The sequence below is a fragment of the Cynocephalus volans genome, chromosome 10 (assembly GCF_027409185.1).
Source record: "Cynocephalus volans isolate mCynVol1 chromosome 10, mCynVol1.pri, whole genome shotgun sequence".
Lineage (NCBI taxonomy): Eukaryota > Metazoa > Chordata > Mammalia > Dermoptera > Cynocephalidae > Cynocephalus > Cynocephalus volans.
In genome coordinates, this window is record NC_084469.1 from 110,484,843 (window position 1) to 110,498,076 (window position 13,234).

The window sequence follows — 13,234 nt, forward strand, 5'->3', positions numbered from 1 at the left end:
GGTCTGTACTGACCTCACAAGGCCTGTTCAACAGCCATAAGCCCCAGAGGAAGTCAGCCAGGCTGGGAGTGGTTGGGAGCCTGGGCTGATAGGGACGGCTCAGACCTCTTGTCAAAGACCCAGTCGACCCGAGCTGAAGAGCTCAGCCCCCTACAGCACCCCTCCAGTACAGAGGTGACTGGCCTGGATGCCTGATCCCGAGTTACTGCATAGAACTGAGGTTTGTTCGCTGGGAGGGCTTCCAACAGGAAGAGGCCAGCCCAGGCACTCCTTGGAGGAGCTGGAAAATTTGGCCCATGTTATCGAACAGAGAGTGCTAACAGCTCAGGGTAATATAAGACAGGTATTTATTGGCCAGGCACACAGAAAAATGTGAGGAATAGAAACGCTTGCATACTCTCGACTTTTTTGGTGTTAAAACACCCCTCCCCCCAACAAAAACATCAATTTCCCTCCTTTCCCCCAAATCCCTGCATCTTGGAATGAAAGCCACCCATCTTCACCCTTCCCTCACCTCCTTCAGCCCATCTAAGTTATGCACTCTAAACAAAAATCAATAAGAAATTTGGGGTTTTGCACAACAAAAAACTAGAATGTTTTCCAAAACTAGGTAAAAATGTTTTCTAAAGACTGATGATATTCACACATGAGCAAGGGGGTTAAATGAGCCTTTATTAGAATGTTGTAGCAGTTGTGTTTGAAGAAGGCAGCCCTACAAAATAAGAATTTTAAATTAAAGTCCCTAACTGCATCGACAGGAAAACCAGGGCTGGAGCTGAACTGGGGGACGGCGGGACCCCATCCTCACACGGACACGGGACGCCCTCGCACTGCATAGAGCCGGCCCAGTGTGTGGCAGACACAGAACGGATTCTGCCTTTCCTCATGGAACTGGTTTTTAAAGCATAGGAGGAGAAAGAAACAAAAAATAAAATAAAAATAAAAGCAGACCTGATCCTTTTTAAAACATTTCTGTAGACTATAAAGGGGTTTAAAAAAAAAAAAAAAGTCCAAAAGCAAACCCTGGCAGCAACCCCCAGTTTAAGGAAAGGCTCTAAGCTAGACCCAAACGGAAATCCTGAAGTCTGGGGGAAGCAGTCACTGCGCACCTGGACGGCACCTCCCGACCCGGACACACCTGTGCGTGCTCACCCGACAGCAGCACAGACCAGGGAGGCCTAAGATTGTGTCCATCAACATGAATAGGAAAAGAAAAAATTTAATAAAATAAACCACAACAAAAAATCCACAGCAGCCCTCCCCTCCAGCTTCCTGCCCAGGCTTCAGGGCGTCACTGCCAATCTCTCCTCCCTCCTTGGTGGGCAGCACACAGCTTCTGGGATCCCTGATTCTCTGCTGGCTCTGGGATTCAGTCTGTTCTTCTGCAGAGTATGGGAGGTCCAGGGGTCTCCAAACTGAGCAGCAACGGAGGCTTTTCGGCAGGAAAGAGGGCTGCACTGGCCATCCCTACATCTGTCAGTCATTGGGATCATGGCAGCGGCCCACCCTCTAGGGCGTAGGGGCCGGCAGGAGGACACGTGCACAGCAAGGACCCCTGGGTCTGCACGGTTTACCTTCAACTCCATCATCATGAGGTGATTTAAAAAAAAATCTTTCAACCTAGAGATTGCCGTGAAGGAAAAGCAGTCAAAGATTGGGGGCCTAACACGGAAAAAGCAAAAACAAAAGGAAACACCCCATGCAACTTCAAAAGCCCCAGGCGCTGGCCTTGCCCAAGCGCATCACAGTGTCCAGGGTGAGCCGCCATGAGCCCTGCTGGGGGCTGAACAAGGAGGCCAGGGGCAGAACTAGCCCCCAAGGTTCACTTTTCTGCTGGTGTCGGGCAAACTAAAGGCAAAGAGAGAAAGGAAGAAAGCTCATGGGAAAGGCCCCGTTGTGCTCCTCGTCCACTTATGAAGCAGCATCCCCCAGCCTCGATGAGAGTCTGCAGCCAAGAATCGAGGTCTCGCCTGTGCAGCACAGCCATTGCTCATTCTCTGGAGCGAGCACAGCAGACGGTGGCGCAGCGTGTCCTTCTAGATCAGGGCCAGGTGGGAGGAGGAGGGAGCCTGTCCTCCACCAGGCCTGGCTCGCACTATTTCCACGTGGCCGACTGGGGGATGGAGCGTGGCGGGATCATGTCAAGGAGGTATTCTCGCTGGCGGTCCACGGCCGAGGAGCTCTTGTGCACTGCCAAGCTCGGGCTGACAAATGCAAGGGTCCCACCTGCAACAGGACAGAGCGACAGGCTGCGATGGGCCCCCAGTCAGGGGAGACTCTTGGGAGGACCCCTTCCACAGCCAGACAACTGGGCACGGGCTGCTGCCAAGACCCCAACCCACGCATGGACACACACACACGACCCATGAGCAGGGTGGCAAACCTGCCAATGTTACATCACTGTCAATGTCTTGAATCCCACACCTAGCAGCTGAAGAGAACCTAAGAAATAACTCAATTGCCTTGATCACGTTCCTAGGGGCTCTGCCGAGGAAATCCCATGTGTGGAGCAACAGTCAGAGACTCAGCCAGCTACTGTGTGCTACAGAAATGCAGGAGCTCACCACAGTGCTGTTAATGACAGCAAACAGCCAGAAATAGTGGGTCTGTTCAACAGGGAGATGAAGTATGATGGAATACCACGTACCCACTGAAAACAATTCTATCCTCCAAGAATTTTTAAAGATGCAGTAAAGCTCTCTTGTTAACACATTAAGGGGGGTATGGACTGGTGATCACAGTAGGATCCCTCTGAAGGACATGCATTTACACGCAAGACCCACAAGGGAAGAGCAGGAGATCCCCTCGGTGGAGTGTTCGTTCTCCTGGGGTACTGGGGGCCACTACCATGATATTTTTCTGTATTTTCCAATGTCCATAATGAACAAGTATCACTTTTATAACAGGAAAATAAAGAAATGACCCCGTACCCAACACACATAGTTTTTTGGCCAGAGAGCAAGGACCACCCTGGACACCCAGAGACATTGTGCTGCCTTAAGAACAGTTTTAGTGGAGGTTAATACATTTTGTAGAAAAAGTGTCCCAGGGTCAGATACGCTAGGGAACCCTCCCTGTGTACTCAAGGCAGGCACCATGGAAACTTGGCGAAGGGGTCCTGCCCAGTCTTCCTCTCCAACCACAGTACAGACCTCAGGTATGGGGATCCCGGCAGAACACTTTTGGGAAATGGTGCTTTACATTATCACACCTTTAAGCTCAGCTGGTCAGAGTGCATTGTTACACCACCAAGGTCAAGAGTTTGGATCCCCACACTGGCCTACACCAAAATAAATGAATGATCACACCTTTACCTCTAACCTTACCACTGGACACAGCAATTACTGGTGTCTTCATGTCCCTTTCAGGCCTTACTCTTCAACACACACGTGTTTGTATTATTTCTATCACTCTTTCCATATGCACTCGTTCATTTCTTACTTTTCCTACTTATTTCATATACTTTCAAACTCCCCACAAAAGTGATTTCTAACCAGGCTGTGAGTTCTTAGCTGTTTCTTAAACATGCTGAGCAGAAAGCATGTCTGACTGGTTTATGTCACGTGCTCTGCTCTCCAGGCCACCCGGATTCCTCTGCAGTCAAACGTCCAGCCTTTCCAGAACTGTCCCTACAGAGGCTAACATGTGGGCATGTCCCTGACTCGGGTAGCTGCACGCACAGCAGGCTCTTGAGCTCCGTTTGCACAAACAGCCCAGTTCCCCTGGTTCTGAGTGAGGTCCGGCTCAGGACGGCACCTCTCCTTCCTGTGAGAACGCAGGGGACACTTCACTCCCACAACCAGAATGCAACCCCATCCCCTTCACTCAGCCTTTCCTATTTTTCATTTTCTAGTTTTCAATGGACACAAGAAATACTTAACTTTCATCCTAAGATTAGCACGTAAATGATAAAATTAAACAGGACAAATGGCCCAGGGTAGGCTGCCAGGGATGATGGGGCTGTGGCTGACTGAAGAGAGCCCACTAGAGGGTCTTCACCTCCCCCAGTTGCTCCTCAAAACACTGTCTTCTCCATGGCCTTTGCTGCCCACTCAGTTGAGACACCAGCTCCTGCCCCAGGCCCCACCCGTGCATTCTTGCGCCATCTGCACTTGGCACCACTAGGCGTGTCCCAGGCAGAGGGTGGGAGGGGACTGTCCCATGGAGCAGGGATGAAGAATGTGGTCTAGGCAAGCCCACAATACATGACTATACCACAAGTGGTACCATAACAGTAAGAACAGACATCCACACAGCAGAAGAGGGGAAAGAGGGATCGTGAACGGGGAGATGGGGTGCGGACACTGCAGACAGTGAGGACAGTCATGCATTCAGGTCACCCCAGTGAGGCACAGATGCAATGAAGGCAGAGACGGCTGCTCTCAGGAGGTGGGGCTGGGGGTGCCTTTCATGCCCCCCACATCCACCCTGCATCCACCTGCGTGTCTTCGCTAAAAGTAAAGGAGGGGTGGACCTGACAGAGGCAGCCCACCTGTGTTCAGGGGCGTCTTCTTCCAGTTGGAGGCGGTGCTGCCCTTGCCGGTGCTCACGGCTCTCTCGGAATGTCTGCCGGTCCTGCTGACCAGTGCCGTGGCCGAGGCCGTGTTCTGCAGTTTGGGTGACTGGCTGAACGTGTGCAGGACGCCTCGGGGTGTCGTGGCTGAGCCCCGGGACAGCTGGCTGGAGGCCTGCAGCGGAGAGAGAGGGCGACGGCTCACATGGGGAAGGGATGGCAGCAGGTGAGATGCTCAGCGCAGCCTCTCTGTGTTCTGGCTGACCTCTTCCCACCCGCATGGGGTCCCTAGAGTCCAAAATCAGGAGACCAGGTAAGTTACACCGAAGGGAATGGGGGGTGGGGGGAAGAGAAAGAGAGACAGATGCAGGCAGCATGACAGTCGGCAACTGACGTGGCCGCAGCCTGCGGGTGGGGCGCGAGGCTCCCGGGCCGCAGTTCTGACCTGTAGCACAGCCCCGTTACTCCAGTCGCGGGCCTCTCCTGAGCGGAACGCCAACTTACGCCGGGGTTTTATGACCTACACAAATGGGGGGTGGAAATTGAGGTTAGTGCCATCCGCTGGCTGGCCCAGGTTGACCTAGGGTAGCCGTAGGTGAGCCCCACAGGACAGGCCCGTCCCCCAAGGGCAGCGCAGTGGCCCACTGGTTTTAGATGCCACGTGGGAATCTTAAGAAAACGTGTTTAGTGAATGGCAAACAACTTCCAAGAAAACAAGGAAAACTGCCAAAAGGGAGCTTCAGGTCTACAGAGGATGGGAAGGTAAAGCATTCAAAACAAAAAAAACCCAAAAGACATAAAACGTGATTTCAAACTCGCTCCTCTCCTTAATTTAGCTAGAATATCTCTTCCAAACGCCCCTTCGGTATCTCAATGGCTTTCAGAAAAGTCCTTTCAGACAAAAAGTACTTGTCAGCTGGCACGCTGTGAGTGAAAGCTACAAAATCTAAAGAAACTGCAAATTAGTATTTTTGCCACCAAATGCTACCATTAAGTGCAATTTAGACGCACAGTTAACAATCAGGAGGCTGAACACTGAGCATGGGACAGAATGTTAGAACGTCCTCCTTCCAGGGACAGCAAGGTCCCCTCCCTCCCAGAAGAGGTGGCAGCTCTCACCTGCTTCAGCGCAGGGTGTGGGGCAGCAGCGGGCTCGACCTTGGCCTGCACGGGGGCAGCACCCTGCTGCAGGAGGCGCTGCTCGATCTCCTGCTCCTGCTGCAGTGCCTTCACGAAGGCGGCCTTCAGTCGGCTCGTGTGCTCCACCTTGAGCGCCTTCTTCTGGTTGGTCGTCATGCAGCTCTCACACATGATCGCCCCACCCTTCTCCTCCCGCCAGCGGCACGTGAAATCCGTCTTGCACTGTGCGCACATGTATGGCTCCCGGGACAGCATGACGGCAGCCGACATCCTGCCTGCTGCAAGGAGACACGAGGTGGCTTACAAAGGCACAGAACTCTGGAGTCAGGGCTCCCACCGCCCCAACCCTAGCCAGACACAAAACACAGAGCACAGCAAGAGCAGCACCCTGGAATGGCACTGTCCAACAGGCACCAGAACACCGAAGCCTTGGTCAGCGTGGTCTGTCCATGCCACAGACATGTACTGGGCACCGACTGCGGACATGGTGCCAGCCAAAGCGAACTGCTCTGGAAAATGTGTTAGTGATGTCACTCGGCTTCTCTAGGCCTCCTGTCCCACCCACAACGCAAAATGAGACAACCCCCCCCCCCCCGGGAGGAAACCCTGACCAAGCCAGGCCCCACCTCACCATAACTGGGCCCTTCCTAGTAGACAAGTTAACAAGGGCAATAGTCACCAGCGAGTGCCTTGCGGGTACTGAGGTGTTCGATTCCCTCTTCTAAGGGGCATCCCCACCCCAACTCCACTGTCCTGAGGAAGAAACCAAGGTAGAAAGAGACCAAGAGACCTATGGCCACATGCCAGTTAGTGGCAAAGCCTGGACTCACACCTAGGACAAGCTCCAGAGCCCAGCCCACACCCTCTGCCCAAACAATGGGACGAGGTACCCAATTGGAGCAGCGGGTCTCTGAGGCATTGGTCCCTTTGTGTGGGAGACGGGAACACGGCATCTCCTCAGTTGATCACAGGAAGAGTCACTATGGAAGGCCTCGAGCTCCTGCTCAGGTGTGCGGCTGACACTTTTTTTCCTTCAGTGTATGTGTTTTTACCATCCAACGTGCAGTCAGGGTTACAGTTTACATTTTGTTCCCATCTTTTTTGTGTTCAGCATTCAGAGGGTTTAACTGTCTCTTGGACAGCACAGACTGCAGCACGAGACCAGGGGCAGCAGAGGGTGGCTGTCAGAGACCCCTGGCCTTCCCTCCTGCAGCTTCTACAGCAGGTCATGCCCTGCATGGCACTGCCTCCTAAGCAATGGGGGACAGTGGAGGACCTCGCTATGGGGGTGGGGAGCACACCTCACCCAGAGTGGATGGGATGTCACTTGTCCAAGCCACCCTCGGCCCAGGGTCTGCCTCAGGCCCCTAACTCCAGGTCCCTGCCTGCAGCTCACACGCTCTGGTGACAACAGCACGTCTCCTTGCACACATCTGACCCTGAAGGAAGATGAGGTACCTGCTTTCCAGACAGCTGTGGCTAGTGTGACCAGCGTCAGCACAAAGGCACAGTGCAAGGCTGCACTGAGCTGCCTGGACCAGGGGCTCTGGGGGAGTCAGGAGACGCCTTCAGGTGGGGATCAGAGCCTCTTGCCACAGCTAGGTCCTATTTTTGTGGTTTTATTTTTATTTTTTTTGGCAGTTGGCCAGTATGGGGATCTGAACCCTCGACCTTGGTGTTTGTTACAACACCACACTTTAACCAGCTGAGTTAACTGGCCAGCTCAGGTCCTGTTTTTGGCAACAGGCAAGGGAGTCTGACCCGTGATGAGAGAATGAGCAGAGACTGCAGGCAGGCAGCGTCCGATTTGGCACCTGCCCCTTCTGTGGTGGCCTACAGCAGCTCTTTTGCCAGCATCAGTCCACCACAAGCGAGATGGCAAAGGGATCCAGACACCTGCTGGGTTCTGCCAGCGCCATGGCTGCCCCTACTGGCCTGGCTCTGGGGCCTCTTCTGTCCCTCCAGCAGCCTGAGAGGTGAAGCCGCAGTCACCATGTGACAGAGGATTGCATCCAGCCCATCTGGGCCTGGCAGTCAGTCTTCAATATGACCCTGTGGGAAGCGCCCCAGGCTCTCCTGAGCCGCGGCAGTGTGGGGGCAGGGCCTCAGCCACACCCCCCGATACCCATAACCAGCCCAGCGACGACCACTGAGCAGCAGCTAGAAGGGCCCCAGGTTCCTGAGCTGGGGTGGTGGGAGGCAAGAGCTTTTGTCATACCCCCCTGACATCCGCACCCAGCCCAGCAATGACAAAGCCACCGCTGGAAGCTCCCCAGTCTCCCCTGTGGGAATGAGGGGAATGCCACAGGCCGTAATCCTACCCCTCCTCCTTCCATCACATTTCCTTCCCCTTTCCCCTCTCCCCTTCCCTCCCAACTGCTCCGCAACAACATCCTAGAATGTAAAAAAAAAAATATTTTTTTAAAAAGTGACCCTGTGGTCAGGGAGTGTTATGAGAGCAACTTGAGGGGAAGGAGGAACCACAAGCAAATCCGAGGGGGCTGCTGTGTGCCCGCTGCTCTGGGGCTGCTGCTGGGTCTGGCCTCACTCAAGTGTCAAGGGCTCTGCCTCTCGGGGGTCCTGGGCACAACCACATGAGGGGAGCCCAGAGATGTACCAAGGAGGTGCCTTGAGGGAGTGGGGACATGCCTTCCCAACACCACAAGACTAGGGAGACACAGGACAGCGGCCCTGCCTCGTCCCCATGCCCTCCTTCCCTGTGTCTGCACCTGCATGATGGGCAAGTGGAAGGTACTTCTCTTCTGTACACAGCCCATCACCACTGCCCCCCAAGTCTGTGCTGGGAGGTGCCAGCACTGGCCTGAGCTGAAGGACGAGAAGGTCTGAAGCCCACCAGGCCCCTCCCCTTCCCTGGACAGGTCACAGCTCTGCCTTTTCCTCCACTCTGATGTGGTCACTGGGGAAAGGGTTCAGCTCCCCTTAACAGCACCACCCACTCAATCTCAGGGCATAACCGTCCTCAGTCTCTGCATTCTGGGGAGCAGACGACTTGGCCACCCACCTCTCTATTTCCAAAGCTGTTTTTGAGCACTACCCAGTAAATGCCTTTTTATTTCTAGAATCTCCTAAGACGCAGGAGGCACTTTCCATTCTGTACCCAAATAGGGCGATGAAGTGAGTCTGGCCAAGGAGGGAGTGTCACTCTCCCTCCTCAGAGCACTCAAGGCTCTGGAAAGTTCCACCTGTGTGATGACCCCACACTCACCTAAGAGCCTTTCCTGGAGGCAGAGCCTTTTCCGGAAGCAAAGCTTGTCGGCCCCCTGCCCACCCCCAGAACACACAACATCTCGGGCCACTGCTCTTTATCCCCCTAGGCCACGAGCCTTGCCAGGGCCTGTCTCTCAGAGGCCCCAAAAAGAGAGGACCCGGTGTCCCTAGGATGCACACCTACCACAGTCCTGGGTGCACAGCAGGTGCTTCAGCATCTGCCACGTGTGAGAACCTTCAGGAGAAGGAACAGCCTAGGGCCCACCCACCTTGCGTCTCCAGCAGGTTCTGCACCACCTCCTCCAGGCCAACCAGGTAGATGAACTCGTTGTTGGCTGCGCTGGGCAGGAAGTTCATCTCTGGGGCAGGGGGCTTAGGAGGGGGGATCTCAAGCAGCGTCTTCTCCAGCTGTTTGCGTAGCGCAAGCTTGGCGGCCGCTTGCCGGCTGGCTGGAGACTCAGTGGAGGTGACCACAGAGGCCACGCTAGTAGAGGTGGAGTTGGCCTGAGCGGAGGCAGCCGTCGTCCCCTTCAGCGACGCTGGGGTGGGCTTTGGGGAGACAACAACATGGTCAGGGGGCTCAGTGAGCCCGCCCTGAAGAAGGCTCCACCTGTGAACCCACAGCCCCGAAGTCTGCGTTGGGTGCATTCAGTTAACAAGGCCTTTAAGTAAATCCGGGCTGTCTGACACTCAGCACGTTCACAGAAGTCAGTGGGAGCAGGAGAAGCATTAAATGAATCACCCAAAGAGACAAATGACTGTCTAACACACTCACTGAGGGTGTACAGCTACCCATTGCCCTGTACACATTCCAAACCTAGTCTGCCGCACCTGCCGCGTGAGGACACCATGAAGTCATGACCATGACCAAGATAGGCAGCCCCACTCAGGCCCTGCTTGGCTCTCTTCCTTTCTCATCAGGCACCACGGTGGCTCACTGTGGTGTCCATGCACCTTCCCCACCTTGCAAGTGTTTATCTGGGATGCTGATGTTTAATGGGTACCCAAGTCCTCATCAGGGTTCCAGGGAAAAGCTACTCCTGGACCAGCCCCCCGACCCCTCTGCCCTCTCCCCATCCCCATCTTCGCTGCTCTGGCACTACTTCATCGTCCTCATCTGGACAGGGTGGCTGACACCCTGTCTCCACCTGCCACCAACTGTCAACTACTCTTCCCAAAACCCAGAGCTGACCACATCAGTGCCCTTAGCTTTTAGGGGTCGAAGACCTCTCTGGAAGTCTGACAAGAGCTGTGCACACCATCCCCAGGAAAATGGACACAACCATAGACTTGCAAAGAACACATCTTGGGGCTCAGGGAGTTCAGATACTCTCCCACAACCCCACCCCTGCAAAGGGTCCCCCAAGATGAGCAGAGATGGGCCTGGCTGCCTGTGCCACTTCCGCATTCTCCCCACCAGATCCCCCACTGTCCTCTTTCTGTCCACCCTCCTGGCACCATGAGACCAAGAACAGTAGGGACTGGATGAGCGTTTATGGATGGACAAAACTGCCTGCTCAGGTCAGGCCAGGACACTCCCGTGTAGGGGGCAGAAAAGACTGTCATCTCTGCACTTGAACCTGACCTAAAGAAGGCAGGGACGCTGCCCAGAGCCCTGCTGGCTTTGCTCTTGTCTGAGGAGGGTGGTCAAAAACAAACCGCGCCAAGGAAGAATGAACATGGGGAGGACACCAAGGGCAGCTTAGGCTCTGGTGCTCACTCCTGGCAGTCGCCTTGCCCCTTGCCTGCCTTATCGATACCCCAAAACCTGCTGTCTCTCACCTGTCACCCTCCCTGGCCTATCTTGCTCACTTCCCAACATGAAGCTAGTGAGCAGACCAGTTGCCAGCTCCACCTGGCCCTTCACACAGCTCAGGTCTCACTGCTCTTGGCGGCTACCACCTGTGCTAAACGGCAAGTCTGCCCACAAGACTTCTGCCCATGGCCTTCACAATCCTATGGCCCCAGCAGCACAAGTCCAAACCCCCATGGGGGCATTCCAGGTCCCACCCACCTCTGAGGGACTATGCCCCCGGACTGGGGGCCCATGGGGAGGGGGATCACATGTCCCTTCCCGGTGAGCCCCCTCACCTGTGGGATGTTAACAAGCAGACTGGTGTTGGGGACATTGGCAACACGGATGAGTCCCTGCTGGATGATTCTCTGTCCCTGAATTTGCACACTGGGCACGGATGCCCGGGGGGCCAGAAGGAGAGGCGGTGGCCCAGTGCTGGAATGTTGTCTGATGTTGTGGATTTGCTGCAGGGTGGGGCAAGAAGGGGGGACAGGACAAGAATCCAAATGAGACCAGCAACAGAGGGAAGCACAGACCCAGCCTCAAGGACGGAATAGAGTCCTTCTCAAGAGGTGGGCGATTGCGGGGGCTGCTGGGGACTCCCAGCGTACACAGCCCTGCTCACCTGGGCCCCCCTGACAAGCGGGGGCATGACGACCTGTGAGCTCGCCTGCGGCCCCAGCTTTGAGGACACCTGCTGCCCTCCACGGACTAGGGGCGGTGGGATGACGCTGCCAGGCACTCGAGTTGAAGAGGTCTGTCAACAACACCAACACCCAGATTTACATGGCCCCCCTTTTTATTAAGTGACCAGATTTGAAGAGGTCTGTCAACAACAACACCCAGATTTATATGGACCACCCCCCTTTTTTTTCAAAGTAACCAGATTTGCTATTTTTGTAAAAGTACATACTGGTTTAAAAAAAAAAAAAAGGTAGAGAAGTTTAAAAAATCGGCTAAAAATCCCGTTTATTCTAAACATGGGAGAACAAGGATCACAGACTCCAGCAAGAGCCATGCACAACTGGGCCCACTCAGGCATGAGTGCCAGCAACGTGGCAGCACACTGCCACATAGTACAGGCCCACCAGCAGCAGGAGAATAGCTAAGCCGGGATGGGCACCAACCTCCTACTGGTGTAGGCTAGGGGCTCAGGCCTGTTTTAGGGGGACTTGGGAGGGGACCCCTCCAGCCCTCTGCCTGTCTCGCCCCAAGGGTGACCCACTGTTGAGGAGGGCAGAAGAGGTTGTCAGCCAAGCTGGGAGGAGGCTCTGAGGCCTGGGCCTCACAGGGCTGCAGGATGCCTCGAACCACCCTCAGGAAAGTCAACACGAAGGAAGCTTGGTCTGCTCATTCTTGCTGGGGTAGTCACTGGAGGGGCCATGATTTCTGACTGTGATGTCAACAATGGCCTAGTTTGGGCCATGTGGTTCAGGGAATGCATGCATAGTTTTTCCTCTAGGCTGTGGGCCCAAAGGCCTCACTCCAGCCAACTTAGAAGGGAAAAGGCAGACTTCAGCAGTACCTGGATCAGGGCTGCTCAGGAGACTGATGGGCCCTTCCTGACCGCACACAGCAGCAGTGCTAGTCAGGTGCCCAGCTGCAGCACAGGGGGGACACTGACCTGAAGCGATGGCTTGCCCGCAGGAATGTTCTGGGTGCCCCGCACGAGTGGGGGAGGGGTGGTCACAGTGCTCCCAGCAGAGCCAGTGGGCTGTAAGAGAGCAGGACACACAGGAGATGAGGGGGCCACCAGCCCCTACCTCCCTGCACAGAGGTACCAGTATGTACTTTCAATGGAGGAAGGCTGATTTTCTTCCTCCTCTGAGTGCATCAGGCTCTTGAAGTACATCTGCTTCCAGCCTGACAGTGACCCTGTCTGTGGCAGGACTTGGCGCATTCTTTACAGGCCAAGGAGAGATTTTCCAGCAGCCCCTCCTACCCCTCTCCTGATTCTCAGCATCACTTCCTGGTTGCTCCCTGATACTCACATGGAGCCCAGGCTCAATCAACAAGGAAACAGAGAAAATTAATAAGCAGGATCTGCTCAACCCAACCGCTAACTGGGTAGGGGGTGGAGGTTTACAAAGTCATAGGTCAGACTAGAGAGCGGCCCCTCCTGTGCTCCTTCCTTAAGCAGCTGTCAGCTCTTCCTGTCTGCAGTGAACTTACTTGCTGGTTTACTGAGACAGCGATTAAAGTACACGGAAGGTAACTTCATCCCCAACCAGGAACTTTCCCAATAAACCTGAACTTGCCATACATGTTAAATTGCATCTTGAAGCAGTAAACAAAGAGCCTGGGGCTACAGGGCAGGTGGTTTGAGAGTGGGACTCTCTTGAGGGATCAGGGCCAAGGTCTGTGGGGTGCTGTAGCAGCCCCTGTGGCAGTCAGGAATTTGTCCACGTGGCCAGCATGGCTGCCCACGGGGCAGGTGGCCTTTCTGGAGATGGGCTTGGGACAGAGCTCTTAACCCAGAAACGTGATTCTATTAGCACCAAAGACATCTGTGCTCTATTTCTTTCATACCTTTAGTCTAAGAGAAGGGAGCTTTACAT

General features: G+C 54.6%; 1 protein-coding gene across 8 annotated transcripts in view; it reads right to left on the reverse strand.

Annotated features, from left to right (window-relative positions):
- Positions 1-651: 651 nt before the first annotated feature.
- The window catches only part of GATAD2A (GATA zinc finger domain containing 2A), a 95,406-nt gene continuing 82,823 nt past the window's right edge, over positions 652-13,234 (reverse strand). For 5 of the 8 annotated variants that reach the window (XM_063111714.1, XM_063111713.1, XM_063111715.1 and 2 more), the window contains exons 6-13: positions 12,301-12,390; positions 11,302-11,433; positions 10,973-11,140; positions 9,151-9,430; positions 5,633-5,931; positions 4,959-5,033; positions 4,493-4,688; positions 652-2,226 (exon numbers count right to left, since the gene is read on the reverse strand). In XM_063111714.1, the coding sequence (XP_062967784.1) occupies positions 2,096-2,226; positions 4,493-4,688; positions 4,959-5,033; positions 5,633-5,931; positions 9,151-9,430; positions 10,973-11,140; positions 11,302-11,433; positions 12,301-12,390 (1,371 nt within the window). In that variant the 3' untranslated portion in view covers positions 652-2,095. The remainder of the gene's footprint in view (positions 2,227-4,492; positions 4,689-4,958; positions 5,034-5,632; positions 5,932-9,150; positions 9,431-10,972; positions 11,141-11,301; positions 11,434-12,300; positions 12,391-13,234) is intronic. The other 3 variants (XM_063111716.1, XM_063111719.1, XM_063111718.1) reach the window with 3 other exon arrangements.